At 46.9% G+C, this 27,746-nt stretch overlaps 2 protein-coding genes across 3 annotated transcripts in view; both read right to left on the bottom strand.

The window, feature by feature from the left end:
• Positions 1 to 190: 190 nt before the first annotated feature.
• On the bottom strand, positions 191 to 24,471 carry pdhb (pyruvate dehydrogenase E1 subunit beta). The gene is made up of 12 exons (XM_064967404.1): positions 24,398 to 24,471; positions 23,561 to 23,633; positions 23,405 to 23,464; positions 22,390 to 22,497; positions 21,671 to 21,733; positions 21,331 to 21,366; positions 20,585 to 20,738; positions 17,930 to 18,061; positions 12,680 to 12,790; positions 7,821 to 7,912; positions 5,789 to 5,930; positions 191 to 1,017 (listed from the first exon to the last, which is right to left on the bottom strand). Exons 1-12 carry the CDS (start codon positions 24,454 to 24,456, stop codon positions 872 to 874), a joined length of 1,176 nt encoding a protein of 391 aa, XP_064823476.1. The 5' UTR covers positions 24,457 to 24,471; the 3' UTR covers positions 191 to 871.
• Positions 24,472 to 24,606: 135 nt separating this feature from the next.
• Positions 24,607 to 27,746, bottom strand: part of pxk (PX domain containing serine/threonine kinase) — a 45,149-nt gene continuing 42,009 nt past the window's right edge. The window contains exon 17 of one of the 2 annotated variants that reach the window (XM_064967401.1): positions 24,607 to 27,240. In XM_064967401.1, coding sequence (XP_064823473.1) covers positions 26,999 to 27,240 — 242 coding nt within the window. In that variant the 3' untranslated portion in view covers positions 24,607 to 26,998. The remainder of the gene's footprint in view (positions 27,241 to 27,746) is intronic. The other variant, XM_064967403.1, reaches the window with a different exon arrangement.

Below are 27,746 nucleotides of genomic sequence, written 5' to 3'. Positions count from 1 at the left end.
ATACTTGTCCCTAGTTGTTCAACCTCCTCACCAAGCGTGTAATGCATACTTGTCCCTAGTTGTTCAACCTCCTCACCAAGCGTGTAATGCATACTTGTCCCTAGTTGTTCAACCTCCTCACCAAGCGTGTAATGCATACTTGTCCCTAGTTGTTCAACCTCCTCACCGAGCGTGAGAATAAAAAACAACATTGTTATTTCTGATAAAATGGGGAGTTTTATTTCTGTAACAAAGCCATTTTACAGCAACAAAAAAATAACACGAGTTACAATAATTATCGGCCATAATAAATACACTCCATTAAATCAACTATACATTTCTTTGACTTAGTCTTTCCATCAGCGGATCATTGACAGATCTGTACAAAGTTGATGAGTTGGTTTGACGTCACCAGCTTGTCTGTCCACCAACCAATCAGGAAACGGAAGTGGAAGTACTTGTAGGTATTACAGTATCTAACTATTTGGACTATTTTCATGTAGTCATGTGACATGGGGGAGGAAATAAGTATTTACTATACAAGTACATACTATTGTATAAGTAAATAAGTACTTATAGGTACTTAGAAGTTTAATAAGGTTGGTTTGCAAGGAAAGGAGTGGCGAGAGGGAGGGAGGCACGGTGGGAGAGGGAGGGAGACACGGTGGGAGAGGGAGGGAGACACGGTGGGAGAGGGAGGGAGGCACGGTGGGAGAGGCAGGGAGGCACGGTGGGAGAGGGAGGGAGGCACGGTGGGAGAGGGAGGGAGGCACGGTGGGAGAGGGAGGGAGGCACGGTGGGAGAGGGAGGGAGGCACGGTGGGAGAGGGAGGGAGGCACGGTGGGAGAGGGAGGGAGGCACGGTGGGAGAGGGAGGGAGACATTTGGTATGTTTACATATTCAAGACCTTCTTGACTGTGAAGATGATGTCTTTGATCTGAGGTACACTGTGGTCCTCCAGGATCTTAGCGTAGGGCATAGGGATGTCGACACCGGTCACACGGACAGCAGGGGCATCCAGGTAGTTGAAGGCTGGGCCTGGAAACAGGAGAGATCATTATTATTTACCTTTATTTAACCAGGTAGACTAGTTGAGAACACCTTTATTTAACCAGGTAGACTAGTTGAGAACACCTTTATTTAACCAGGTAGGCTAGTTGAGAACACCTTTATTTAACCAGGTAGGCCAGTTGAGAACACCTTTATTTAACCAGGTAGGCCAGTTGAGAACACCTTTATTTAACCAGGTAGGCCAGTTGAGAACACCTTTATTTAACCAGGGAGGCTAGTTGAGAACACCTTTATTTCACCAGGGGGGCTAGTTGAGAACACCTTTATTTAACCAGGTAGGCCAGTTGAGAACACCTTTATTTAACCAGGTAGGCTAGTTGAGAACACCTTTATTTAACCAGGTAGGCTAGTTGAGAACACCTTTATTTAACCAGGTAGGCCAGTTGAGAACACCTTTATTTAACCAGGTAGGCTAGTTGAGAACACCTTTATTTAACCAGGTAGGCCAGTTGAGAACACCTTTATTTAACCAGGTAGGCCAGTTGAGAACACCTTTATTTAACCAGGTAGGCCAGTTGAGAACACCTTTATTTAACCAGGTAGGCCAGTTGAGAACACCTTTATTTAACCAGGGAGGCTAGTTGAGAACACCTTTATTTAACCAGGTAGGCCAGTTGAGAACACCTTTATTTAACCAGGTAGGCCAGTTGAGAACACCTTTATTTAACCAGGTAGGCTAGTTGAGAACACCTTTATTTAACCAGGTAGGCCAGTTGAGGACACCTTTATTTAACCAGGTAGGCTAGTTGAGAACACCTTTATTTAACCAGGTAGGCTAGTTGAGAACACCTTTATTTAACCAGGTAGGCTAGTTGAGAACACCTTTATTTAACCAGGTAGGCTAGTTGAGAACACCTTTATTTAACCAGGGGGGCCAGTTGAGAACACCTTTATTTAACCAGGTAGGCTAGTTGAGAACACCTTTATTTAACCAGGGAGGCTAGTTGAGAACACCTTTATTTAACCAGGTAGGCTAGTTGAGAACACCTTTATTTAACCAGGTAGGCCAGTTGAGAACACCTTTATTTAACCAGGTAGGCTAGTTGAGAACACCTTTATTTAACCAGGTAGGCTAGTTGAGAACAAGTTCTCATTTACAACTGCTACCTGGCCAAGATAAAGCACAGCAATTCGACACATACAACAACACAGAGTTACACATGGAATAAACAAAACATAGTCAATAATACAGTAGAACAAAAGAAAACAAAAAGTCTATATACAGTGAGTGCAAATGAGTTAAGTTAAGGGAATTAAGGCAATAAATAGGCCGTTGTGGCGAAGTAATTACAATGTAGCAATTAAACACTGGAGTGATAGATGTGCAGAAGACGAATGTGGAAGTAGAGATACTGGGGTGCAAACGAGCAAGATATATAAATAAATAAATACAGTATGGGGATGAGGTAGTTGGATAGATGGGCTGTTTACAGATGGGCTATGTACAGGTGCAGTGATCTGTGAGCTGCTCTGACAGCCGGTGCTTAAAGCTAGTTTGCTGAAGTCGAGGATCGGTAGGATGGTCAGTTTTACGAGGGTATGGTTGGCAGCACGAGTGAAGGATGCTTTGTTGCGATATAGGAAGCCAATTTTAGATTTAATTTTGGATTGGAGATGCTTAATGTGAGTCTGGAAGGAGAGTTTACAGTCGAACCAGACACCTAGGTATTTGTAGATTCCCACGTATTCTAAGTCAGAGCCGTCCAGAGTGGTGATGCTGGACGGGCGGGCAGGTGCGGGCAGTGATCGGTTGAATAGCATGCATTTGGTCTTCCTTGAGCGACATCAATGATGTATACAGAGAAGAGAGTTAGCCCGAGAATTGAACCCTGCGGCACCCCCATAGAGACTGCCAGAGGTCCGGACAACAGGCCCTCCGATTTGACACACCGAACTCGGTCTGCGAAGTAGTTGATCGGTTGAATAGCATGCATTTAGTTCTCCCTGCGTTTCAGACCAGTTGGAGGCCACGTGCTTCATGCTTTTTTAAATTGTCAACTCAATCAAAACACTTTCCCCATGTATCCATTCAGAAAGTATCCCCTTAACATGTTCCACATTTAGTTACGTAAAATAGATTTAAAAAAAATGAAATTCCACATCTATACACAACACCCCATAATGACGAAGCAAAAACAGGTTAGCCAAAAACAAAACACAAACCTGAAATACCTTATTTCAATAAATATTCAGACCCTTTACTCAGTACTTTGTTGAAGTACCTTTGGCAGCGATTACAGCCTCGAATCTTCTTGGGTGTGATGCTACAAGCTTGGCACACCTGTATTTGTGACGTTTCTCCCATTCTTCTCTGCAGATCCTCTCAAGCTCTGTCAGGTTGGATGGGGAGCGTCGCTGCACAGCTATTTTCAGGTCTCTCCAGAGATGTTTGATCAGGTTCAAGTCCGGGCTCTTGTTGGGCCACTCAAGGACATTCAGAGACTTGTCCAGAAACCACTCCTGTGTTCTCTTGGCTGTGTACTTTGTGTCGTTGTCCTGTTGGAAGGTGAACCTTCGCCCCAGTCTGAGGTCCTGAGCAGGTTTTCATGAAGGATCTCTGTACTTTGCTCCGTTCATCTTTCCCTCAATCCTGACTAGCCCCTGATGCTGAAAAACATCCCCACAGCATGATGCTGCCACCACCATGCTTCATCGTAGGGATGGTGCCAGGTTTCCTCCAGATGTGACGCTTAGAATTCAGGCCAAAGAGTTCAATCTTGGTTTCATCAGACCAGTGAATCTCGTTTCTCATGGTCTGAGAGTCCTTCAGCTGCCTTTTGGCAAACTCCAAGTGGGCTGTCATGTTCCTTTTACTGAGTAGTGGCTTCCGTCTGGCCACTCTACCATAAAGGCCTGGTTGGTGGAGTGCTGCAGAGATGGTTATCTTTCTGGAAGGTTCTCCCATCTACACAGAGGAACTCTAGAGCTCTGTCAGAGTGACCAAGGCCCTGCTCCCCTGATTGCTCAGTTTGGCCGGGCGGCCAGCTCTAAGAAGAGTCTTGGTGGTTCCAAACTTCTTCCATTTAAGAATGATGGAGGCCACTGTGTTCTTGGGGACCTTCAATGCTGCAGACATTTTTTTGGTACCCTTCCCCAGATGTGTGCCGACAATCCTGTCTCGGAGCTCTACGGAGAATTCCTTCGATCTCATGGCTTGGTTTTTTCTCTGACATGCGCTGTGTCAACTGTGGGACCTTATATAAACAGGCGTGTGCCTTCCCAAATCATGTCCAATCAATTTAATTTACCACAGGTGGACTTCAATCAAGTTGTAGAAACATCTCAAGGATGATCAATGGAAACATGTTGCACCTAAGGTCAATTTAGTCTCATAGCAAAAGGGTCTGAATACTTATTTAAATAAGGTATTGTTTCTTTAAAAAAAAAAAAAACCTGTATATACTTTGTCATTAGGGGGTATTGTGATGTCATTAGGGGGTATTGTGATGTCATTAGGGGGTATTGTGATGTCATTAGGGGGTATTGTGATGTCATTAGGGGGTATTGTGATGTCATTAGGGGGTATTGTGATGTCATTAGGGGGTATTGTGTGTCGATTGATGAGGGGAAAAAAGCAATTTAATCAATTTTAGAATAAGGCTGTAATAAAATGTGGAAAAGGGTTCAGAATATCCTCCCAATGCATTGTATATATTCACATGCCTGTATTCCTACTACACTGAACAAAAATATAAATGCAACATGCAGCCATTTCATTGATTTTACTGAGGGAATCAGTCAATTTCCATAAATTGATTAGGCCCTAATATATGTATTTCACATGATACAGATATGTATTTGTTGGTCACAGATACCTTAAAAAAAAGGGCCCCGGGATCTCGTCACGGTATTCCTGTGCATTAAAATTGTCATCAATAAAATGCAATTGTATTCATTGTCCGTAGCTTATACCTGCCCCACACCATAACCCCACCGCCACCATGGCGTTGTTCACAACAATGACATCTGTGGTTGTGAGGCCGGCTGGACGTACTACCAAACTCTCTAAAACAACGTTGGAGGAGGTTTATGGTAGAGAAATAAACATTTCATTCTCTGGTAGACATTCCTACAGTCAGTATGCCAAGTTCAGGCTCCCTCAAATCTTGAGATATCTGTGGTATTGAGTTTTGAGTGACAAAACTGCACATTTTAGAGTGGCCATTTATGGTCCCCAGCACAAGGTGCACCTGTGTAATAATCATGCTGTTGAATCAGCTTCTTGATATGCCACACCTGTCAGGTGAATGGATTATCTTGGCAAAAGGAGAAATGCTAACTAACCCGGGATGTAAACTAATGTGTTCACAACATTTTAGAGAAATCAGCTTTTTGTGCATCCGGAACATTTCTGTGATATTTTATTTCAGCTCATACATTTCTGTGATATTTTATTTCAGCTCATCACACACACACACACACACATATATATATATATGTGTTCAGTGTATGTATTCGCATGCCTGTACTGGCCCTCCAACATCACTCCTACCAGCAACCTGATCTTCCCAGGCAGCATTCCATCTAGTTCACCCATGTTTACCCAGGCCCAACCTAGCTTAGCCTTCAGAAACGACAGCATGGGGATGTTGTTATGAATGCAGTGCTACTTACACAACACTGACAAAGTCATGGACAACAAAGGAGAATCTCCAATGGAAATACTTCAGTCAAAGATTAAGCTTAATCTGCATCCGGGAAACCAGTCTATGTATGTATAAAAATCAAGAGCACGTACCCTCCATGATCCTGGCACAGATCTCAGCCCCTACTCCGTACTGGGGCCAGCCCCCTTCCACCGTGACCAGATGGCCAGTCTTCATCACGCTGGCTTCAATGGTCTCCACATCCAGAGGTCTTATGGTGCGCAGGTTAACCACCTAGCAGGGGAGAGACCAGGTTATAACCACCTAGTAGGGGACAGAGACCAGGTTATAACCACCTAGCAGGGGACAGAGACCAGGTTATAACCACCTAGCAGGGGACAGAGACCAGGTTATAACCACCTAGCAGGGGAGAGACCAGGTTATAACCACCTAGCAGGGGAGAGACCAGGTTATAACCACCTAGCAGAGGAGAGACCAGGTTATAACCACCTAGCAGGGGAGAGACCAGGTTATAACCACCTAGCAGGGGAGAGACCAGGTTATAACCACCTAGCAGGGGAGAGACCAGGTTATAACCACCTAGCAGGGGAGAGACCAGGTTATAACCACCTAGCAGGGGAGAGACCAGGTTATAACCACCTAGCAGGGGAGAGACCAGGTTATAACCACCTAGCAGGGGAGAGACCAGGTTATAACCACCTAGCAGGGGAAATACCAGGTTATAACCACCTAGCAGGGGAGATACCAGGTTATAACCACCTAGCAGGGGAGATACCAGGTTATAACCACCTAGCAGGGGAGAGACCAGGTTATAACCACCTAGCAGGGGAGAGACCAGGTTATAACCACCTAGCGGGGGAGAGACCAGGTTATAACCACCTAGCAGGGGAGAGACCACGTTATAACCACCTAGCAGGGGAGAGACCAGGTTATAACCACCTAGCAGGGGAGAGACCAGGTTATAACCACCTAGCAGGGGAGAGACCAGGTTATAACCACCTAGCAGGGGAGAGACCAAGTTATAACCACCTAGCAGGGGAGAGACCAGGTTATAACCACCTAGCAGGGGAGAGACCAGGTTATAACCACCTAGCATGGGAGAGACCAGGTTATAACCACCTAGCAGGGGAGAGACCAGGTTATAACCACCTAGCAGTGGAGAGACCAGGTTATAACCACCTAGCAGGGGAGAGACCAGGTTATTACCACCTAGCAGTGGAGAGACCAGGTTATAACCACCTAGCAGGGGAGAGACCAGGTTATAACCACCTAGCAGGAGAGAGACCAGGTTATAACCACCTAGCAGGGGAGAGACCAGGTTATAACCACCTAGCAGGGGAGAGACCAGGTTATAACCACCTAGCAGGAGAGAGACCAGGTTATAACCACCTAGCAGGGGAGAGACCAGGTTATAACCACCTAGCAGGGGAGAGACCAGGTTATAACCACCTAGCAGGGGAGAGACCAGGTTATAACCACCTAGCAGGGGAGAGACCAAGTTATAACCACCTAGCAGGGGAGAGACGAGGTTATAACCACCTAGCAGGGGAGAGACCAGGTTATAACCACCTAGCAGGGGACAGAGACCAGGTTATAACCACCTAGCAGCGGACAGAACAGGTTATAACCACCTAGCAGGGGACAGAGACCAGGTTATAACCACCTAGCAGCGGACAGAACAGGTTATAACCACCTAGCAGGGGACAGAGACCAGGTTATAATCACCTAGCAGCGGACAGAACAGGTTATAACCACCTAGCAGGGGACAGTACAGCAGTGGAGAGAACAGTACTTTAGTAATGTTGTCCTTGGGGGTGGGGTGGGGGGGGGGGTCTTCTGTAAATCTATCAGATAGAGGTGATGTGTAGGAGAGTGCTCACAGAGCAATGAGATGGATTGAACTCATGCTGCCAGCGTTACAACATCCATGTGCTCCAGAAGCAGGGGGCTACACCGCCAGACGACATGTACAAATTCAAAATTGAATTTAAAACACAATCGCCGACTCCCAACCTCAAACCTTATTTGTAGGTGTAGATGTATTCAACAATAGATAGAAAGTAGTGACATTGCAAGAGCAGTGGAAGTTCCTATTGGTTTAGTTTATACATAAACCAAAAGAAATCTGTTATTTTGAACCACATGACTGAAGACGACACTCACCTCACATTCAACCCCCTCTTTAGCCAGGACAGCTGCAGCATCCAGGCAGAACCCCACACACCGGGAATGTGACACGAGAGTGATGCGAGTTCCTGACCAAAACACACAATGGTTGGGTACAAACGTTTTGTAACGCATTCAGAAACTTAGCCACACACCCCTTGACTTCTTCCACATTTTGTTGTGTTACAAACTGGATTCGGAAAGTATTCAGACCCCTTGACTTCACCCACATTGTTACGTTAACAGCCTTGTTCTAAAACTGATTAAATAAAAAAAAATGTTCCTCGTCTATCTACACCCAATACCCCATAATGACAAAGCGAAAACAGGTGTAATCATTTTTGCAAATGTATTCAAAATTTTAAAAAAGAAATACCTTATTTACATAAGTTTTCAGACCCTTTGCAAATGAGACTGAATTAAGCTCAGGTGCATCCTGTTTCCCATTGATCATCATTGAGGTGTTTCTACAACTTGGAGTCCACCTGTGGTGAATTCAATTGATACGACATGATTTGGAAAGGCACACACCTGTCTATATAAGGTCCCACAGTTCCCAGTGCATGTCAGAGCAAATACCAAGCCATGAGGTTGAAGGAATTGTCTATAGAGCTTTGAGACAGGATTGTGTCGAGGCACAGATCTGGGGAAGGGTACCAACACATTTCTGCAGCATTGAAGGTCCCCAAGAACACAGTGACCTTCATCATTCTTAAATGGAAGAAGTTTAGAACCACCAAGACTCTTCCTAGAGCTGGCCGCCTGGCCAAATTGAGCAATCAGGGGAGAAGGGTCTTGGTCAGGGAGGTGACCAAAAACTCGATGGTCATTCTGACAGAGCTCTAAAGTCCCTCTGTAGATGGGAGAACCTTCCAGAAGGACAACCATCTCTACAGCACTCCACCAATCAGGCCTTTAGGGTAGAGTGGCCAGATGGAAGCCACTCCCCAGTAAAAGGAACATGGCCGCCTGCTTGGATTTTGCCAAAAGGCACCTAAAGACTTTCAGACCACGAGAAATAAGATTCTCTGGTCTGATGGAACCAAGATTGAACTCTCTGGCCCCTATTCCATTCATCACATCTGGAGGAAACCTGGCAAGATGCTCTGGTCTGATGGAACCAAGATTGAACTCTCTGGCCTCTATTCCATTCATCACATCTGGAGGAAACCTGGCAAGATGCTCTGGTCTGATGGAACCAAGATTGAACTCTCTGGCCCCTATTCCATTCATCACATCTGGAGGAAACCTGGCAAGATGCTCTGGTCTGATGGAACCAAGATTGAACTCTCTGGCCTCTATTCCATTCATCACATCTGGAGGAAACCTGGCACCATCTCTACGGTGAAGCATGGTGGTGGCAGCATCATGCTGTGGGGATGTTCTTTAGCTGCAGGGACTGGGAGACTAGTCAGGATCGAGGGACAGATTAACAGAGCAAATTACAGAGAGATCCTTGATGAAAACCTGCTCCAGTGTGCTCAGGAGCTCAGACTGGGGCGAAGGTTCACCTTCCAACAGGACAACGACACTAAGCACACAACCAAGATAACGCAGAGGTGGCTTCAGGACAAGTCTCTAAATGTCCTTGAGTGGCCCAGCCAGAGCCCGGACTTGAACCTGATCAAACATCTTTGGAGTGACCTGGAAATGGCTGTGTAGCAACGTTCCCAACCTGACAGAGGTTGAGAGGATCTGCAGAGAAGAATGGGAGAAACTCCCCAAATACAGGTGTGCGAAGCTTGTAGCATCATACCCAAGAAGACTGGAGGCTGTAGTCACTGCCAAAGGTTCTTCAACAAAGTACTGAGTAAAGGGTCTGAATACTTATGTAAATGTGATTATTTTTATTTTATTATATACAGTGCCTTGCGAAAGTATTCGGCCCTCTTGAACTTTGCGACCTTTTGCCACATTTCAGGCTTCAAACATAAAGATATAAAACTGTATTTTTTGTGAAGAATCAACAACAAGTGGGACACAATCATGAAGTGGAACGACATTTATTGGATATTTCAAACTTTTTTAACAAATCAAAAACTGAAAAATTGGGCGTGCAAAATTATTCAGCCCCCTTAAGTTAATACTTTGTAGCGCCACCTTTTGTTGCGATTACAGCTGTAAGTCGCTTGGGGTATGTCTATCAGTTTTGCACATCGAGAGACTGAAATTGTTTCCCATTCCTCCTTGCAAAACAGCTCGAGCTCAGTGAGGTTGGATGGAGAGCATTTGTGAACAGCAGTTTTCAGTTCTTTCCACAGATTCTCGATTGGATTCAGGTCTGGACTTTGACTTGGCCATTCTAACACCTAGATATGTTTATTTTTGAACCATTCCATTGTAGATTTTGCTTTATGTTTTGGATCATTGTCTTGTTGGAAGACAAATCTCCATCCCAGTCTCAGGTCTTTTGCAGACTCCATCAGGTTTTCTTCCAGAATGGTCCTTTATTTGGCTCCATCCATCTTCCCATCAATTTTAACCATCTTCCCTGTCCCTGCTGAAGAAAAGCAGGCCCAAACCATGATGCTGCCACCACCATGTTTGACAGTGGGTATGGTGTGTTCATTGTGATGAGCTGTGTTGCTTTTACGCCAAACATAACGTTTTGCGTTGTTGCCAAAAAGTTCAATTTTGGTTTCATCTGACCAGAGCACCTTCTTCCACATATTTGGTGTGGCTTGTGGCAAACTTTAAACGACACTTTTTATGGATATCTTTAAGAAATGGCTTTCTTCTTGCCACTTCCATAAAGGCCAGATTTGTGCAATATACGACTGATTGTTGTCCTATGGACAGAGTCTCCCACCTCAGCTGTAGATCTCTGCAGTTCATCCAGAGTGATCATGGGCCTCTTGGCTGCATCTCTGATCAGTCTTCTCCTTGTATGAGCTGAATGTTTAGAGGGACGGCCAGGTCTTGGTAGATTTGCAGTGGTCTGATACTCCTTCCATTTCAATATTATCGCTTGCACAGTGCTCCTTGAGATGTTTAAAGCTTGGGAAATCTTTTTGTATCCAAATCGGGCTTTAAACTTCTTCACAGCAGTATCTCGGACCTGCCTGGTGTGTTCCTTGTTCTTCATGATGCTCTCTGCGCTTTTAACGGACCTCTGAGACTATCACAGTGCAGGTGCATTTATACGGAGACTTGATTACACACAGGTGGATTGTATTTATCATCATTAGTCATTTAGGTCAACATTGGATCATTCAGAGATCCTCACTGAACTTCTGGAGAGAGTTTGCTGCACTGAAAGTAAAGGGGCTGAATAATTTTGCATGCCCAATTTTTCAGTTTTTGATTCGTTAAAAAAGTTTGAAATATCCAATAAATGTCTTTCCACTTCATGATTGTGTCCCACTTGTTGTTGATTCTTCACAAAAAATACAGTTTTATATATGTATGTTTGAAGCCTGAAATGTGGCAAAAGGTTGCAAAGTTCAAGGGGGCCGAATACTTTCGCAAGGCACTGTATATAAATTAGCAAACATTTCGAAAAAAATGTTTTTTTCTTTGTCATTATGGCATATTGTGTGTAGATTGATGAGGGGGAAAAAGAATGCAATACATTATAGAGTAAAGCTGTAATGTAGGAAAATGTAAAATCAGGCTTAAACACATCAAAATGTGGAAAAGGTCAGGTGGTGTGAATCCGATCTGTAACACTGTGTAAACAGCCCAAAGGGCTCCCTATAGTAAACTACGTTTGACCAGATTTGGGACGCAGACCGATGTAGATCTCAATTAAGACATCATGCTAATTTGCTTTATCAACGATGCAATTTGCTAACAATACTACATCAAATCAATTAAATTAAATGAACCGATACATTATCTTTCCCAGTGAACCGATACATTATCTTTCCCAGTGAACCCGATACATTATCTTTCCCGGTGAACCCGATACATTATCCTTCCCGGTGAAACGATACATTATCCTTCCCGGTGAAACGATACATTATCCTTCCCGGTGAAACGAGACATTACCCTTCCCGGTGAAACGAGACATTACCCTTCCCGGCGAAACGAGACATTACCCTTCCCGGCGAAACGAGACATTATCCTTCCCGGTGAAACGATACATTATCCTTCCCGGTGAAACGATACATTATCCTTCCCGGTGAAACGATACATTATCCCTCCCGGTGAAACGATACATTATCCTTCCCGGTGAAACGATACATTATCCTTCCCGGCGAAACGATACATTATCCTTCCCGGTGGAACGATACATTATCCTTCCCGGTGAAACGATACAGTATCCTTCCATATGAAACGATACATTATCATTCCCATCGAAACAATACATTATCCTTCACTGTGAATCTGTGCATTATCGTTCCCGGTGAACCGATGCATTATCATTCCCAGTGAAACATATTTCCCAGTGAAACATTATCTTTCCAAGTGAAACATTATCATTCCCAGTGAAACGATACATTATCCTTCCCAGTGAAACGATGCATTACCCTTCCAAGTGAAACGATGCATTATCCTTCCCAGTGAAACGATGCATTATCCTTCCCAGTGAAACGATGCATTATCATTCCCGGCGAAACATTATCTTTCCCGGTGAAACGATACATTATCTTTCCCAGTGACACGATACATTATCTTTCCAGGTGAAACGATACATTATCTTTCCCAGCGAAACGATACATTATCTTTCCCAGCGAAACGATACATTATCTTTCCCAGCGAAACGATACATTATCTTTCCCAGCGAAACGATACATTATCTTTCACAATGAAATGATCAATTATGTCAATGTTCTAACAGGGGATGTTACAATGAACATTTACATTATAACAAAAGATATGTAAATTTCTTCTCTCCAGCTCTTGCTACCTACCTTGTCTTTCTACCTTGGCCTTTCCAATAGGTAAGACAAAGTCTTTGTGCATAACCTCCTCAGACAGGTCAAAGGGCACACCGTACATCAGCTCATTCTCCAGGAACACCACTGTTGAAGGAAAAATACATAAAAAGGGTTTTCGATTAGCACACGTCACCATGGTTACTTAAATGTCTACACTACAGGACATGAGCAGATCTACAGTGATCCCTCTCATCCTCGACCACCACCTCCTAGGGACCACCTCCTAGGGACCACCACCTAGGGACCACCACCACCTAGGGACCTGGGGGCGTCCTCCTGGGGACCATCACCTCCTAGTGACCTGGGGACCACCACCTCCTGGGGACCACCACCTCCTAGGGACCTGGGGCGTCCTCCTGGGGACCACCACCTCCTAGGGACCACCACCACCTGGGTTCCTAGTGACCTAGTCCTCCTGGGGACCACCTCCTAGGGACCTGGGGCGTCCTCCTGGGGACCATCACCTCCTAGGGACCCGGGGGCGTCCTCCTGGGGACCATCACCTCCTAGTGACCCGGGGGCGTCCTCCTGGGGACCATCACCTCCTAGTGACCCGGGGGCGTCCTCCTGGGGACCATCACCTCCTAGGGAGTCCTCCTGGGGACCACCACTAGGGACCTGGGGGCGTCCTCCTGGGGACCATCACCTCCTGAGTCCTCCTGGGGACCACCACCACCTAGGGACCCTGGGGACCATCACCTCCTAGGGACCCGGGGCGTCCTCCTGGGGACCATCACCTCCTAGGGACCATCACCCGGGGGCGTCCTCCTGGGGACCATCACCTCCTAGTGACCTGGGGGCGTCCTCCTAGGGACCACCACCTCCTAGTGACCTTCCTCCTAGGGACCTGGGGGCGTCCTCCTGGGGACCACCACCTCCTAGTGACCCGGGGGTCCTCCTGGGGACCTGGGGGCCTCCTGGGGACCCTGGGGGCACTAGGGACCACCACCTCCTGACCTGGGGGCGTCCTCCCAGGGGGGACCTCCTAGGGACACCCACCACCTAGGACCTGGGGGGCTAGGGACCTCCTCCTGGGGACCACCACCTCCTAGGGACCTGGGGGTCCTCCTGGGGACCACCACCTCCTAGTGACCTGTCCTCCTGGGGACCATCACCTCCTAGGGACCTGGGGGCGTCCTCCTGGGGACCATCACCTCCTAGGACCTGGGGCGTTCCTGGGGACCACCACCTCCTAGTGACCTGGGGGCGTCCTCCTGGGGACCATTCTCCTAGGGGGGGCGTCCTCCTGGGGACCATCACCTCCTAGGGAGGGACCTGGGGGGACCCGGGGGCGTCCTCCTGGGGACCATCACCTCCTAGTGACCTGGGGGGACCTGGGGGCGTCCTCCTCACCTCCTCCTGGGGACCATCTGGGGACCTCACCTCCTAGTGACCTGGGGGCGTCCTCCTGGGGACCATCACCTCCTAGGGACCCGGGGGCGTCCTCCTGGGGACCACCACCTCCTGGGGACCCGGGGGCGTCCTCCTGGGGACCACCACCTCCTGGGGACCCGGGGGCGTCCTCCTGGGGACCACCACCTCCTAGGGACCTGGGGCGTCCTCCTAGGGACCACCACCTCCTAGGGACCTGGGGCGTCCTCCTGGGGACCACCACCTCCTAGTGACCTGGGGGCGTCCTCCTGGGGACCACCACCTCCTAGGGACCTGCGGGGACCATCACCTCCTAGTGACCTGGGGGCGTCCTCCTGGGGACCACCACCTCCTAGTGACCTGGGGGGTCCTCCTGGGGACCTCCCGTCCTCCTGGGGACCATCACCCTAGTGGGGACCTGGGGGGTCCTCCTGGGGACCACCACCTCCTAGGGACCTGGGGGCGTCCTCCTGGGGACCATCACCTCCTAGTGACCTGGGGCGTCCTCCTGGGGACCATCCACCATCCTAGGGACCTGGGGACCATCACCTCCTAGGGACCTGGGGGGACCTCCTGGGGACCACCACCTCCTAGTGACCTGGGGGCGTCCTCCTGGGGACCATCACCTCCTAGTGACCTGGGGGCGTCCTCCTGGGGACCACCACCTCCTAGTGACCTGGGGGCGTCCTCCTGGGGACCACCACCTCCTAGTGACCTGGGGACGTCCTCCTGGGGGGACCTGGGGGCCTCCTGGGGACCTCCTAGGGACCTGGGGGCTGGGGTCCTAGGGACCTGGGGGCGTCCTCCTGGGGACCATCACCTCCTGGGGACCACCACCTCCTAGGACCTGGGGGCGTCCTCCTGGGGACCACCACCTCCTAGTGACCTGGGGACGTCCTCCTGGGGACCACCACCTCCTAGGGACCTGGGGGCGACCATCACCTCCTAGTGACCTGGGGACCTCCTGGGGACCATCACCTCCTGGGGACCTGGGGGCGTCCTCCTGGGGACCACCACCTCCTAGGGACCTGGGGGCGTCCTCCTGGGGACCACCACCTCCTAGGTGACCTGGGGGCGTCCTCCTGGGGACCACCACCTCCTAGGGACCTGGGGGCGTCCTCCTGGGGACCATCACCTCCTAGGGACCTGGGGGCGTCCTCCTGGGGACCACCACCTCCTAGGGACCTGGGGGCGTCCTCCTGGGGACCACCTAGGGACCTGGGGGCGCCCTCCCTCCTAGGGAGGGACCTCCTAGGGACCTGGGGGCGTCCTCCTGGGGACCACCACCTCCTCTGGGGACCCGGGGCGTCCTCCTGGGGACCACCACCTCCTAGGGACCTAGGGGCGTCCTCCTAGGGACCTGGGGGCGTCCTCCTAGGGACCTGGGGGCGTCCTCCTAGGGACCTGGGGGCGTCCTCCTGGGGACCATCACCTCCTAGGGACCTGGGGGCGTCCTCCTGGGGACCATCACCTCCTAGTGACCTGGGGGCGTCCTCCTGGGGACCACCACCTCCTAGGGACCTGGGGGCGTCCTCCTGGGGACCACCACTTCCTAGGGGCGTCCTCCATTCTTTGATTGGTTTATTTAGGTATGGACTGTAGACTGTAGTCCAGCTCTTAGCTACCAATGTTGTACACCATGGCTGATGAACTAAACTGTGCTACAATGAGCTCAAAGTATTGGGACAGTGAAATGTTTAGTTGTTTTGGCTCTGTACCTCAGCACTTTGCATTTGAAATGATACAATGACTGAGGGTAAAGTGCAGACTGTCAGGTTTACATGAGGGCATTTTTGGTACATAGTAACCCCATTTAAAAGGTGACCAAAAGTATTGGGACAGTCAGAAGGTAGTATTTGGTCCCATATTCCTAGCAGGCAACGACTACATCAAGCTGGTGACGCTACATAGTAGATGGATGAATTTGCGGTTTGTTTTGGTTGCGTTTCGGTTTATTTTGTACATGGGGCGGCAGGGTAGCCTAGTGGTTAGAGCGTTGGACTAGTAACCGGAAGGTTGTGAGTTCAAACCCCCGAGCTGACAAGGTACAAATCTGTCGTTCTGCCCCTGAACAGGCAGTTAACCCACTGTTCCTAGTCCGTTATTGAAAATAAGAATTTGTTCTTAACTGACTTGCCTGGTTAAATAAAGGTAAAAAAAAAAAAAAAAAAGGTAAATAATGTAGTGTGTGATTTTGGAGTCACTTTTACTATAAATAATTATAGAACATTTCTACATTCTCCTCAACACTTCTACATTAATGTGGACGCTACCAAGGTTACGCATAATCCTGAATGTAGCATGAATAAATTGTGAGTGACAAATATCATACCCTGCCAAAAAATACTAACCTCCCCTGTTATTGTAATGGTGAGAGGTTAGCATGTCTTGGGGGTATGATATAAGATGCTAACCTTCCCTGTTATTGTAATGAGAGGTTAGCATGTCTTGGAGGTATGATATAAAATGCTAACCTCCCCTGTTATTGTAATGGTGAGAGGTTAGCATGTCTTGGGGGTATGATAATAAAATGCTAACCTCCCCTGTTATTGTAATGGTGAGAGGTTAGCATGTCTTGGGGGTATGATATAAAATGCTAACCTCCCCTGTTATTGTAATGGTGAGAGGTTAGCATGTCTTGGGGGTATGATATAAAATGCTAACCTCCCCTGTTATTGTAATGGTGAGAGGTTAGCATGTCTTGGGGGTATGATATAAAATGCTAACCTCCCTGTTATTGTAATGGTGAGAGGTTAGCATGTCTTGGGGGTATGATATAAAATGCTAACCTCCCCTGTTATTGTAATGGTGAGAGGTTAGCATGTCTTGGGGGTATGATATAAAATGCTAACCTCCCCTGTTATTGTAATGGTGAGAGGTTAGCATGTCTTGGGGTATGATATAAAATGCTAATGGTGAGAGGTTCCCCTGTTATTGTAACCTCCCCTGTTATTGTAATGGTGAGAGGTTAGCATGTCTTGCTAACCTCCCCTGTTATTGTAATGGTATGATATAAAATGCTAACCTCCCCTGTTATTGTAATGAGAGGTTAGCATGTCTTGGGGGTATGATATAAAATGCTAACCTCCCCTGTTATTGTAATGGTGAGAGGTTAGCATGTCTTGGGGTATGATATAAAATGCTAACATCCCCTGTTATTGTAAATGAGAGGTTAGCATGTCTTGGGGGTATGATATAAAATGCTAACCTCCCCTGTTATTGTAATGAGAGGTTAGCATGTTCTTGGGGGTATGATATAAAATGCTAACCTCCCCTGTTATTGTAATGGTGAGAGGTTAGCATGTCTTGGGGTATGATATAAAATGCTAACCTCCCCTGTTATTGTAATGAGAGGTTAGCATGTCTTGGGGTATGATATAAAATGCTAACCTCCCCTGTTATTGTAATGGTGAGAGGTTAGCATGTCTTGGGGGTATGATATAAAATGCTAACCTCCCCTGTTATTGTAATGAGAGGTTAGCATGTCTTGGGGGTATGATATAAAATGCTAACCTCCCCTGTTATTGTAATGGTGAGAGGTTAGCATGTCTTGTGGGTATGATATAAAATGCTAACCTCCCCTGTTATTGTAATGGTGAGAGGTTAGCATGTCTTGGGTGTATGATATTTGTGCGTTTGTAACTTTCTCACTCAGTGCTGGAGTACAGAGCCAAAAAACAAAATGTATCACTATCCCAATACTTTTGGAGCTCACTGTATCTCCAATACCTTTGAGGTAGCGAGGAGATAAGATGCAAGGAGTCATGGAAAGACAAAATGGACCCTAGTCCCCCAGAAGTAGTGCACTATATAGGGAATAGGGTGGCATTTTGGATGCAGATTATTGCTCACCAGGGTTGTTGTCCCTGATAGCTGCTTTGAGGAGGCCTCTGGCGTCCTCAGAGTTCCAGGGACTGATTACTTTGAGACCGGGGCAGTGGCCGTACCAGGCAGCGAAACACTGGGAGTGTTGGGCTGCCACACCTGCAGACAAAGGAAGAAAAATAATATTCTTCACCCAATGACATTTCAACTATCCCAGAAAGAAGAAAGAACGCTAGTGTTTCCCCATGATGACCCAAAGGGAGAGATGCTAGTGTTTCCCCATGCCGACCCAAAGGGAGAGATGCTCGTGTTTCCCCATGCCGACCCAAAGGGAGAGATGCTCGTGTTTCCCCATGCCGACCCAAAGGGAGAGATGCTCGTGTTTCCCCATGCCGACCCAAAGGGAGAGACGCTGGTGTTTCCCCATGCCGACCCAAAGGGAGAGACGCTGGTGTTTCCCCATGCTGATCCAAAGGGAGAGATGCTGGTGTTTCCCCATGATCCAAAGAGAGAGACCCAAAGGGAGAGTGATGCTGGTGTTTCCCATGCTGATGATGCCGATCCAAAGAGATGCTCGTGTTTCCCCAAAGGGAGATGCTTGTGTTTCCCCATGCTGATCCAAAGAGAGAGATGCTGGTGTTTCCCCATGTGTTTCCCCATGCCGATCCAAAGGGAGAGACGCTAGTGTTTCCCAATGATCCAAAGAGATGCTAGTGTTTCCCCACTGATCCAAAGGGAGAGAGTGTTTCCCCATGCTGATCCAAAGGGAGAGACGCTGGTGTTTCCCCATGCTGATCCAAAGGGAGAGATGCTGGTGTTTCCCCCCCATGTTTCCCCATGCTGATCCAAAGGGAGAGATGCTGATCCAAAGGGAGAGACGCTGGTGTTTCCCCATGCTGATCCAAAGGGAGAGACGCTGGTGTTTCCCCATGCTGATCCAAAGGGAGAGATGCTGGTGTTTCCCCATGCCGATCCAAAGGGAGAGACGCTGGTGTTTCCCCATGCTGATCCAAAGGGAGAGACATGCTGATCCAAAGGGAGAGATGCTTGTGTTTCCCCATGCCGATCCAAAGTTTCCCAATGCCGATCCAAAGAGGAGGGAGACATGCTCCAAAGAGAGTGTTTCCCCATGCCGATCCAAAGGGAGAGATGCTCGTGTTTCCCCATGCCGATCCAAAGGGAGAGACGCTGGTGTTTCCCCATGCTGATCCAAAGAGATGCTCGTGTTTCCCCATGATCCAAAGAGATGCTCGTGATGCCGATCCAAAAGAGATTCGTGTTTCCCCATGACGCCGTGTTTCCCCATGCCGATCCAAAGGGAGAGATGCCGATCCAAAGGAGACGCTCGTGTTTCCCATGCCGATCCAAAGGGAGAGACGCTCGTGTTTCCCCATGCCGATCCAAAGGAGAGACGCGTGTTTCCCCATGCCGATCCAAAGGGAGAGACGCTCGTGTTTCCCCATGCCGATCCAAAGGGAGAGATGTTTCCCCATGCCGATCCAAAGGGAGAGACGCTCGTGTTTCCCCATGCCGATCCAAAGGGAGAGACGCTAGTGTTTCCCCATGCCGATCCAAAGGGAGAGACGCTGGTGTTTCCCCATGCCGATCCAAAGGGAGAGACGCTGGTGTTTCCCCATGCCGATCCAAAGGGAGAGATGCTCGTGTTTCCCCATGCCGATCCAAAGGGAGAGACGCTGGTGTTTCCCATGCCGATGTTTCCCCATGCCGATCCAAAGGGAGAGACGCTGGTGTGTTTCCCCATGCCGATCCAAAGGGAGATCCAAAGGGAGACGCTAGTGTTTCCCCATGCCGATCCAAAGGGAGAGACGCTAGTGTTTCCCCATGCCGATCCAAAGGGAGAGACGCTAGTGTTTCCCCATGCCGATCCAAAGGGAGAGACGCTAGTGTTTCCCCATGCTGATCCAAAGAGATGCTCGTGTTTCCCCATGCCGATCCAAAGAGATGCTCGTGTTTCCCCATGCCGATCCAAAGAGATGCTCGTGTTTCCCTATGCCGATCCAAAGGGAGAGACGCTGGTGTTTCCCCATGCCGATCCGCTAGTGTTTCCCCATGCCGATCCCGCAGTGTTTCCCCATGCCGATCCAAAGGGAGAGACGCTAGTGTTTCCCCATGCTGATCCCCATGTTTCCCCATGCTGATCCAAAGGGAGAGATGCTAGTGTTTCCCCATGCCGATCCAAAGGGAGAGACGCTGGTGTTTCCCCATGCCGATCCAAAGGGAGAGACGCTGGTGTTTCCCCATGCCGATCCAAAGAGATGCTAGTGTTTCCCCATGCTGATCCAAAGGGAGAGATGCTGGTGTTTCCCCATGCCGATCCAAAGGGAGAGATGCTAGTGTTTCCCCATGCCGATCCAAAGGGAGAGACGCTGGTGTTTCCCCATGCTGATCCAAAGAGATGCTCGTGTTTCCCCATGCTGATCCAAAGGGAGAGATGCTCGTGTTTCCCCATGCTGATCCAAAGAGATGCTCGTGTTTCCCCATGCTGATCCAAAGGGATATGCTGGTATTTTTCCTCTAGCACTAAGACACTTGATTCAACTAATCATTTCATTTTCAAAGCCTTTGTTTGTTAAACAGGTGTGTTAGTGCGAGGGTAAAAACTAAAAATGCCCAAGGACCAGGATTGGGGAAAACGACAGGCATAGAGGTTAGTTAATTTACCTGCAGAGGAGCCGTTGGGACCACGGAACACAATGGGGACAGGCTGGGCTCCGGCTGACATGTAGTAGGTCTTAGCAGCTGAGTTGATCACCTGGTCGATGGCTTGCATAGAGAAGTTCCAGGTCATGAACTCACAGATCGGCCTCAGCCCGGCCTGGAAACACAGGAGGAGAAGACGGTTGAGTCTAGTCCTATATTGTGTACTTTTTAGATCGTGCAATACTTCTTACCAGAGCCTTATGGGCCCTATGTAGGGGGTAGGGTGCCCTGTGTAGGACTTAGGGTGCCCTGTGTAGAGGGTAGGGTGCCCTGTGTAGAGGGCAGGGTGCCCTGTGTAGAGGGCAGGGTGCCCTGTGTAGAGGGCAGGGTGCCCTGTGTAGAGGGCAGGGTGCCCTGTGCAATACTTCTTACCAGAGCCTTATGGGCCCTGTGTAGAGGGTAGGGTGCCCTGTGTAGAGGTCAGGGTGCCCTGCGTAGAGGGCAGGGTGCCCTGCGTAGAGGGCAGGGTGCCCTGCGTAGAGGGCAGGGTGCCCTGCGTAGAGGGCAGGGTGCCCTATGTAGAGGGCAGGGTGCCCTATGTAGAGGGTAGGGTGACATTTGGTATGCACCTAATGAGAAGTCTCATCTTCCTACCACGATCAGACATTCAAATTGGGTTAGTGAAGACATGCTTGTACAATGTTACTTTCTACAGGAATAGGACATTTCCATGCATGCCATTATAATAACAATACTAATTGACTTACGAATGCCGCACCAACGGCAATGCCTGCAAAGCCCATCTGTAAGGGGAGAAAATGCATCCGTTACAACACGTTCTGGAGCCCATCACATTTAGGGCCGCAACACACAAAGAAAAAAACAGCATTGTCTTGTTTACGGTGTGCCTGTTTTTACCTCTGTGATCGGTGTGCCTGTTTTTACCTCTGTGATTGGTGTGCCTGTTTTTACCTCTGTGATTGGTGTGCCTGTTTTTACCTCTGTGATTGGTGTGCCTGTTTTTACCTCTGTGATTGGTGTGCCTGTTTTTACCTCTGTGATTGGTGTGCCTGTTTTTACCTCTGTGATTGGTGTGCCTGTTTTTACCTCTGTGATTGGTGTGTCGATGATTCGTTTGTCTCCATATTTCTTCCACAGTCCCCTGCTCACCTATAAATTCACCAGTCGTGAGAAAAACACCAATCAACTAGTCAAAATGATCAGTTTGAACAAAATACATTTAAAATATATTTTAACAATAATATCATGGAATGAAATACATATACAATTAACAAATATAGAAAATATATCAGAACAAATATACTGAACAAAAATAAACGATTAAATACATTTTACTGAGTTACAGTTCATATAAATGAATTCATTAGGCCCTAATCTGTGGATTTCAAACGACTGGGAATACACATGCATCTGTCGATTACAGATACCTTAAAAAAAAGGTGCCACACAACGGACCTCAGTCTTTCTGTGCATTCAAATCGCCATCGATAAAATGCAAAACGAAAACATTTTGTCCGCTGTCTGTATCTTATGCCTGCCCATACTATAATCCCACCGCCACCATGGAGCACAAAGGAGAAATACTCACTGACAGGGATGTAAACACATTTGTTCACAAAATTTGAGAGAAATAAGCTTTTTGTGTTTAAGGAACATTTCTGGGATCTTTTATTTCAGCTCATGAAACACGGAGAACCAACACTTTACATGTTGCATTTATATTTTGATTTAGTGTATATTTATTTTAAACAACTTTTGAAATCTGCATCCTGATTTGCATGTAGTTTGTCATTGTGTACTCATACCTTGTAGGCTCCATCATACTGGGCCACCTCCTCCCCCAGAAGGAAGACTTTCTCATCCCTCTCCAGTTCCTCATCCATCGCCTGGTTGAGGGCATCTCGGACATTCACCTGAAATAGAGACATTACACGATGTGACTATACAAAAATGACTTGATAATAAAATCATAATAGATTCATTTTATATAGGCCTTTTCATTGCAAGCAGAATCTGTCTCTTTAAAGATCAAAACAAGTGCAGAGCCTGTGGTCTAGCAACATAAACTCCTCTCCCCACCAGAGACCAGGGTTCAATCTGCAATCCAAAACATCATACTGTTTCTCCCATCGCTCCGTCTGCCTCGATGTGATTTCAGAACTATTTTAATAAAAGTGGGGATGCTGTTAGGGGGTGTTAGGGATCTTGGGGGTGTTCTTCCACAGCATATGAAGATCGGCAGTAGTATCTTGAGTGGAGATATGACATACATTTGACTACATACGTGACTACATAAATTACATATATGAAACGGTGAATCAGACTACATACAAAAATGCCAGATTTGATTACATACAAGATTAAATACATTTGACACTTTAATCAATGGCTGCTGTGGCTACAGCCCAGGACAAAACGGCAGTTTACCTAAAAACCATCAGTCCTTTAATCTTCTCGATGTACCAGTTGTGATAACGGGACAATTCGGGGGTACAACATTTCTCAAGCCTGGATTGAGGTACACGTTTTCCAAAACATTTCTAGTGCCGGCTCTGCGGTGTCTTAATATACGATGATAGCGCAGCTGTATGTAACCGGGTCGAATCTATTGCCTAAGGTCAGGCCTTGACATCCCACATGGATACAACGTTCATCATAGCCCGTAAACTGGTTAACATGTCATGATTTCTGTAAATCTACATGTTACCGTATAAACAATTGACTGCTTTTCTTAACAGCATAATTGCTAGTCGTACACACAGCTGATAGCTGCGGTGAAGGTTATTAGCTGGATTAGCAAAGATGCTAACAAGTTCTCACCTGCACAGCAGCTGGAGAGGTCTTGCTGAACTCTCTACGCAGGACCACCGAGACGGCACTCTACACAAGACAAGACAGAAAATGGCTCTCGTTAAGGTCTCATCCTTATTTGAACAATATAATTGTCTGAACTTTGAATTAAAAAGGAATAAACACCTTCCCGGAGCGAAGAAAACACCTAATCGACGCCATCTTTGACCTGTCCTCTGTGAGGGAGGAGCGACTTGTCCTGTGAAAGGATCAGATCCAATCAGAGCGTTTCTTTGCGAGTCAGTCAACGGCAATCGATGTCGAAAACCAATCACGACCATTCTCATGGAAAGGAAGCGGAAGTACTCTGTGCGACTGGGAAAATCCAAGGGCAAAGGCAGCATAACCAGCTTTTTGCATCCCAACGAAATGTATTTTGTTTTACAAAAAAAAAAAACCTGCCAACTATTCGTAAATGTAGCATAGCAGAGCTTCAATTCCGATATTTGTGCTTAGCTGCCACTTTAGATTTACTATGCTTAAGTTTGATGTAGCTAGCATAGCCCAGACTAGTGATGGCACTGACCGTGTATTTACATAGCAAGGCGCAAAACAAAAGTCACAGCACTACCATGTTAAGACAGATGTATGTACATGACATAGTTGGACACACAAGCCATCAAACCTGTCAGTTCTGTGCTAAGTTCAACTCCAACATTGTTTAAAAACGTTTTTTTATTGAACATTTATTTATCTAGGTAAGTCGGTTAAGAACAAAACCTTTTTACAATGACGGCCTACCCCAGCCAAACCCTCTCCTAACCCGGACGACGCTGGGCCAATTGTGCGCCGCCCTATGCAACTCCCGATTCCCGATCACGGCCGGTTGTGCTGCAGCTCGGAATAGATCTCCAGCGATGCGCCACTCAGGAGGCCAAAAATGGAACACGCATTGGCCGCCTTGTTGCTTTAGTCAGACTTATCGTAGTTTACAGTAGGCGTTAATACAGTAGTCCTTATTACCGTAGTTTACAGTAGGTTTTAATACAGTAGAGAATCTCATTAGCCACTAGACAGTGCATGTGAAAGTTGCTTGGGGACGTCGGTCCTGTGATGTGTTTGTAGTTAGGGATCGTGCCCGGTGAGGTGTGAAGTTACTTTACGACAGTACGATACATTTTATATCCACTAAAATAAAAACACACATAGCAACGAGTTCAACAAACCACACATTTCAGTCCATGATTTTAATAAAATAAGTATAATACGGCAATGTAGATAATTGTATTTTTTTACATTTTTTTTTCGACACAGCTGTGCAGGGTCAAAACATACAAACCCCAAACAGTTATAAATTTTAATGTTTTAATGCAGCAGACAGACAATATATGGTTTCATACAACCCCCACCACCCCAACCCAAAAAAGGGTTTGGAAAATGTTAGTAACTTCATCTTAAAGTGCAGTCATCTTCAATCATAAAATATTTTTGTTTTCCTGTCACCGAGTTGTTAATTCATACTGCCAAAAGGTGATATAGTATTTACTTGAAAACTCCATACTCAGCAGTGCAAATCAGAAAAGGTTGGCAGGCAGCGATGATAGAAAGACTTAATTATAAACTAACAGCATTATTAATTACATAAACTATGCAGCATGGAGCATTCTTATTGGAGAAACGGCTCCCAAATAAACACAATGTCATACTGAAGCCTCACTTAGACGACCCCTGAACTGGAAAAGAGAGAGAGGTGAGAGATTGGATAAAATTACATAATGAGGGGAAATGTATTCTGGGTATTGTTACATACAAGGACACACCACTCGGTTAGTGATGTAAAGAGAAGGTAACAATAAGCAGAGATAACGAAACTCGATGGTTGCGTTTACACGGGCAGCCCAGTTCTTATCTGTTGCCCAATTATTGGCAAAGGATATGAAAAGACCAATTATTTGCAAAAGATAAGAATTGGGCTACCTGTGCAAATGCAGCCAATTAGTAATTGTCCTGAATGTGCCAATGTATCAATCTACAAAACAGGTTAATCTTGTAATGTTGACAAGACAAAGCATTTCAGACAGTTCTGCAGATTGTAACTTTGCTTCTCAGACAGATTGAGGATGTACTGTTCCTCTGACAGTGGTTGGATGTAGCAGAGGTACAGATTAGGATGATCAATAACAGATTAGCTAGTTAACTCATTTCAGGATTACGATTCATTTCTTGTAAACACCAGAATCGATTTTTAGATACATTCTCCCAGTAAACCGCTCACAGTTGTGTGTCAATCCTGGATCGTAGAGAAAAGCCCTCCCCCTTCAGTCAAGTGCAGCAGAGAAATAGTCGATCCTTCAACATCTTTAAACTGCTATTTTGGAGAGGAAAAAGCAAAACAATCTTTAAAAAAAGGTATTTGAATCTTAATTTGTATACTGTTACTGATTAATACCAGTAAGTACAGCATGTCATCATTTGGGTTAATTATTTTGCATACTGAATGATGACAGATTTCTGGTGGTTCTCGTTTACTAAACAAGCGGCCATGGGTAAACTGAGGTTTTAATCCTTGCAGCGTCCATTGATTTTTTTGTATCTGTGCATTTGAAAATGGCACCCTATCCCCTATATAGCGGACTACTACTAAAGTAGTGCACTATATAGGAAATGGGATGCCATTTGGGACACAAGGCCATATATTGACGCAGGCACAGAGATGAATGTGGCACATAGATATAAGCAACACAGACAGTCCAACAGCATCAAATCTCCTTCCATTCATTCAAAGAAAACAAAAAGCTAAAAAAAAAAGATACAATAAACATAACAGACCAACAGTTCTTTCATAGTCGTCTCACTGTGATGACACAGACAGTTCTTTCATAGTCGTCTCACTGTGATGACACAGACAGTTCTTTCATAGTCGCCTAACTGTGATGACACAGACAGTTCTTTCATAGTCGCCTCACTGTGATGACACAGACAGTTCTTTCATAGTCGCCTCACTGTGATGACAGACAGTTCTTTCATAGTCGTCTCACTGTGATGATATGGCTGTTGGATGTCAGGTCAGAGTCCCAGTCCCTCTAAAACACCTGTGGTTCATGTGTTTGCTTTCTGAATCACTTCCCTCACAGTTGCTTGTCCGTTTCATTCAAGTCACTTCGCTGTAAATAAGAAGAAAGATGTTCCACTGAAATCATAAAGTCATTCACTGCAGTCTTCCAGATAGACACCAGGCTGATGCCACCTCATCTTTAAACCACCTGTACAGTCCACTGACCAGTCATTCTTGTGCTAAAGGGAGAACCAAAGAGGCGGCCATATTGGAAAGGAGTTGATGCCCCGTCCCCTACCTCAAACCTTAAGGGGCGGGGCTGGGGGTCAACTCATAGGACTCGGACGGGAACTAAATTTAGAAGCAAAAAAAACTGAAAGAGCAAAAATGTGATTGAGCAGGACGACAGGTAACCTTTAGGGTTGACTGGGACCATAGGGTCAGGACGACAGGTAACCTTTAGGGTTGACTGGGACCACAGGGTCAGGACGACAGGTAACCTTTAGGGGTGACTGGGACCACAGGGTCAGGACGACAGGTAACCTTTAGGGGTGACTGGGACCACAGGGTCAGGACGAGAAGGAAGAGCGGTCCTCTTCAGAGTGTTGGATGCTGCGGTCGATGGTCACTGCTTTCTTCAGTTTGCCTATACTGAATGACGTGATGGAGCTGAGGAGGGCACCACGCCCCACACCGTTGGCAGGAGGAGGACCTGGCCCAGGGAGAGGAGGATGTGGAGGGACGTGGGACTGGCCAGGGTTATCACTTGGAGGAGGTAGAGGAGGAGGAGGAGGTGGTGGTGGTGCAACTCCTGCATCAACAATAAATCAACTGTTAAAACATTGAGTGGTAGTCTGATGTATAAGAATACATCAATATAAATGTTTTCTGTAACAGTGTTTCCAATGTCATCAATTAAACCACCACCACAGGGATCACAATCTACAATGTTACACTTGAGCTTCAAGCAGTGTTTGAGTCTGCAGGGGTTATCTGAGCCAAAACAATTTGTTGGGAGGTGGACAATATCAATGACAAAGGTGAAAAGAAATATCCCCCCCCAAAAAAGGAATAAACGTTAATGTTTTGATCGTTGCAGATTGTGACCTTTTAAAGTTGCAGACACCCTTTCACCAAGCAAGCAAATCAATGCAGGAGATTAAATAAATCTTTAATTACATTGGAACTACCAATATTTGATGTTTTAGTGAGCAGAAATCTGCAGGTTGGTGTTTGAAAATGGTGGTTTCCAAACGGACGACACCCGGCGCCATTTCCAAACGGACGACACCCGGCGCCATTTCCAAAACGGACGAC

This window comes from Oncorhynchus masou, chromosome 6 (assembly GCF_036934945.1).
Source record: "Oncorhynchus masou masou isolate Uvic2021 chromosome 6, UVic_Omas_1.1, whole genome shotgun sequence".
NCBI classification, from domain to species: domain Eukaryota; kingdom Metazoa; phylum Chordata; class Actinopteri; order Salmoniformes; family Salmonidae; genus Oncorhynchus; species Oncorhynchus masou.
Note: the sequence above shows the minus strand (reverse complement) of the source record. Positions and strands in the feature narration are given on the sequence as shown.

Excerpts from the sequence above, each read along its gene's own strand:
- pdhb (XM_064967404.1), bottom strand. The coding sequence starts at position 24,456 with ATGCACTGTCTAGTGGCTAATGAGATTCTCTACTGTATTAAAACCTAC. Across the intron at positions 23,465-23,560 it reads GTTTTCTTCGCTCCGGGAAG|AGTGCCGTCTCGGTGGTCCT; the intron begins GTGTTTATTCCT and ends TGTCTTGTGTAG. Across the intron at positions 21,367-21,670 it reads TCGACACACCAATCACAGAG|ATGGGCTTTGCAGGCATTGC; the intron begins GTAAAAACAGGC and ends CTCCCCTTACAG.